A 3,610-nucleotide genomic window follows, 5' to 3' on the forward strand; every position below is an offset into this window, starting at 1 on the left:
TCGAATTGATTTAGTTGAACATGAAAATATGTAATTTTTAATTAAATCAATAGGCTGATATTTTAAAATCAGTCAAATTTTTTTTAATCAAAATTAATTTTAGATCAAATTAATTAATAAATCAAATGACCTCGGTTTAATATAAAATTTAGTTTATATATATTCATCTATCTCTCTTGATTATATCCATGTCCTCAAATGTCAATTTAACGTTGATACATTAATCATTTTTATCTAAAACTGACTGATAGATCAAAGGACCTCGGATTGACATGAAACAAGTCTTATATGTTTGTCTACTGCTCCTGATTATATCCATGCTCTCAAACATCAATTTGACCTAATATATTAAGAACAATGTTTTTTTTGAACACGAATTAAAATTTTTAAATGTATTCGTATTCAAAAAATTACTGCTCTCAATATATTAGGTCAAATTGAAGTTTGAGATTATGGATATAATTAGGAGAGATAAACGAACATATAAGAATTTGCTTCATGTCAATCCAAGGTCATTTGATTCATCAACCGATTTTAGGAAAAATGATTGATTGATCAAATGATTAGTTCCTATCTGTTCGTCTACCTCTCCTGATTATATTCATGTACTCAAACTTTAATTTGACCTAAGATATTGAGAACAATAATTTTTCAAATATGAATTAAATTTTTTAAATATATTCATGTTCAAAAAATTATTACTCTCAATATATTAGGTTTGAGGGCATAGATATAATCAGAAAAGGTAAATGAACATATAAGAACTTATTTCATATCAATTCGAGGTCGTTTGATCCATCAACCAATTTTGGACAAAAATTACTAATGTACTAAATGTCAAATTGACATTTGAGGACATATATATAATCAAGAGAGATAGATAAATATATAGGAACTAGTTTCATATTAAAATTATTTGATCTATGAATAAATTTGATTTAAAATTAATTTTGATTTAAAAAATAAAAAAAGTAAGCTAATTCGACTGATTTAAAAAATTAATGGACTGATTTAATTAAAAATCGAATGTTTTAATACAGAACTAAATTAATTTAACTATTTTAAAATATTAATCGACTGTTAAAAATAAAATTAAAAATAGATATATAATCTAGTCATTTTGAAACTTTTTTTTTACATGGAATGGATATTTTATAAATTTGAGTACATAGTGTTCAGTAAAAAGCGATTCTTTAATTTATTATTAAAGTCGATCACAAGAAAAACAAGATTTGTTTATTTGAGGGTTTGCGGAGAGAGAGAGAGGGAGATAGAGAGATGGGGACTTGCTTCTCTTCTGATTGCTCAGGGGAGAAGGCATCTCCAGCAGGGAAACAAGAAGGTGATGAGAACACGGTGTATGTGGGGCTAGATGATGAATTGAGCCCTGGCGCCAAGGGGAGAAGAATTGCTTCCCTGTATTCTCTCCAAGGGAAGAAAGGCCTAAACCAGGATGCTGCTATCCTCTGCAAGGTATCTATCTTAGCACAATTTTTTTTTTTGGTGCTGAAAATGATCAATAAATTACAATTTTTTTGGTGCTGAAAATGATCAATAAATTTCTCAATGTTCTTGCTGTTTCAACCTCGCCCTTTTCCTAAATTAAGTGTCTGTGTATCTTTCGGTCACTGCTCAGAAGAAGAGGTTCTCTCTTTAGATATATATGCTGTTTCTTGTCAGACATGTTCTTTAGTATCTATCACGATCCATACATAATTTGAAGAACAGAGGTGCCCTTCACAATTTATATTGCCTGATCTATCTATATGATATTGCCTGAAGGGTTACGGAGATGAAGATGGCCTGTTCTGCGGGGTATTTGACGGCCATGGGAGAAATGGCCACTTTATCAGCAAGTTCGTCAGAGACTACCTACCTTCCCTGACGCTCGGCGAGCGCAATTCCCTCCAGCAAGCCAACGAAGGCAGCAGCAGTAACACAAGCTCGGTCTCGTCGTCGTCGTCGTCGACGGAGATGCTCGACGAGTGGAATGAGGCTTGCGTCAATGCGTTCAGGGCGATGGACCAAGAACTCGTGCTCAAACTGGAATTGGATTGTACGTACAGTGGAACTACAGCAGTTTCCATCATAAAGCAGGCAGGCAATTCCCATGATTTCACAGGCAATTCCCATGTAACTTTCTAAGAACTCATAACCAAAATATTAATTACTACAGGGGAAAGATCTAGTCATTGCTAATCTTGGGGATTCGAGAGCAGTGTTGGCGGCCGTATCCGAAGACGGCCGCCGCCTCGAGGCACTCCAACTAACTACCGATCTAAAGCCCAGCGTCCCACGTAAGATCTGAACTTGCCAAATTGGGTTAATTGATGGATTGGACTCTGTTTGATCCGGCAATAGAATCATGCAGAGGAAGCCGAGAGAATAAGGAAGAGCAACGGCCGTGTGTTCGCGCTCAAGTCTGAGCCCCACATTCAGCGCGTGTGGCTGCCCGACGAGAACTACCCGGGGCTCGCCATGGCCCGGGCTTTCGGGGACTTCCACCTCAAGAAATACGGCGTCATCTCCGTCCCTGAAGTCTCGCGTTACAACCTCACGCACAGGGATCTCTTCGTAGTTCTTGCAACGGACGGGGTGAGGATAATAGAATGCATGATCATGCTCAGCGATCGATTTTATTTTGTTTTTGATTCTGCAATTTGGTGTCGAAGGTATGGGACGTGCTGACGAACGAAGAGGTCGTGTCGGCCGTTTGGTCGAGCAGCAGCCACGAGGAGTCGTCGAGAAGGCTGGTGGAAGTGGCACGAAGAAGGTGGAAATCCAAGTTTCCTTCGGCAAAAGTCGACGACTGCACTGCTGCTTGCGTCTTCTTCCAGGAGAGAAGAGAGGGCCTTCTGCTCCCACAAACTCTGTAGAGAAAAAGAGGAGACGGCGACGACGAGTTATGCAACTTCTGCCGTAGTCTTCGAACATGCAAATCATTTGAATTTTTATTTTTGGGATAATTTAGATGTTCAGACTTCGCCAATTAATTTTACAAGTAGATGATTTTTTCTTGATTTAGTTATCACATTTACACGGTCATCTGGGGGAATCATTTGCAATTTTGTTACCCTCACTTACGGGTATAGTTGATTTTAATCCTGGGGTTTACCAGTGCTAGACCCCTTACCTAGGAGGTAGATCGGCTGACCGAATGAGTTTCATAAATTTAATTGGCGTTTTAATAAATTTTATAGTTGAAAATGTTTATTATGGTAGAAACCGGAAAAGTTAAAATAAAGTGAATTAATTTATCAATTAAATAATTAGATTATAATTAATGTATGATGCTGAGTAAGATAATGATTTTTCTATTAGTTGGCGAGACAGAAAATTAAGGAGAATGTCAAAACAGAAATTGTCAAAAAATAATAATAATAATAATAATAATGAGTAGCTAGTCATTCTTTAGGTTTTACAAAAAAAATTTATTAAAAATAGAGGATACACCAACAAATAACTAAATAGGACACTTATTTAGATAAATCCTCATCCATAAATATCCGACATAACAAAAATACCCTAAATATTATAAAATAGAAATTATTAAAAAAAAATACATAAATATTCAAATCCACCAAAAAGAACATAAATGGTATTTTTTGGG

The 3,610-nt window shown here is 35.8% G+C and overlaps 1 protein-coding gene across 1 annotated transcript; it reads left to right on the plus strand.

Annotated features, from left to right (window-relative positions):
- The first annotated feature begins 1,225 nt into the window (after positions 1-1,225).
- LOC121975248 (probable protein phosphatase 2C 12) lies at positions 1,226-3,024 on the plus strand. The gene is made up of 5 exons (XM_042526795.1): positions 1,226-1,473; positions 1,783-2,097; positions 2,177-2,297; positions 2,372-2,595; positions 2,673-3,024. Exons 1-5 carry the CDS (start codon positions 1,279-1,281, stop codon positions 2,874-2,876), a joined length of 1,059 nt encoding a protein of 352 aa, XP_042382729.1. The 5' UTR covers positions 1,226-1,278; the 3' UTR covers positions 2,877-3,024.
- Positions 3,025-3,610: the final 586 nt, after the last annotated feature.

The sequence above is a fragment of the Zingiber officinale genome, chromosome 4B, assembly GCF_018446385.1.
Source record: "Zingiber officinale cultivar Zhangliang chromosome 4B, Zo_v1.1, whole genome shotgun sequence".
In the NCBI taxonomy this organism is placed as follows: domain Eukaryota; kingdom Viridiplantae; phylum Streptophyta; class Magnoliopsida; order Zingiberales; family Zingiberaceae; genus Zingiber; species Zingiber officinale.

Excerpts from the sequence above, each read along its gene's own strand:
- LOC121975248 (XM_042526795.1), top strand. The coding sequence starts at position 1,279 with ATGGGGACTTGCTTCTCTTCTGATTGCTCAGGGGAGAAGGCATCTCCA. Across the intron at positions 1,474-1,782 it reads ATGCTGCTATCCTCTGCAAG|GGTTACGGAGATGAAGATGG; the intron begins GTATCTATCTTA and ends TATTGCCTGAAG. Across the intron at positions 2,596-2,672 it reads TAGTTCTTGCAACGGACGGG|GTATGGGACGTGCTGACGAA; the intron begins GTGAGGATAATA and ends TTGGTGTCGAAG.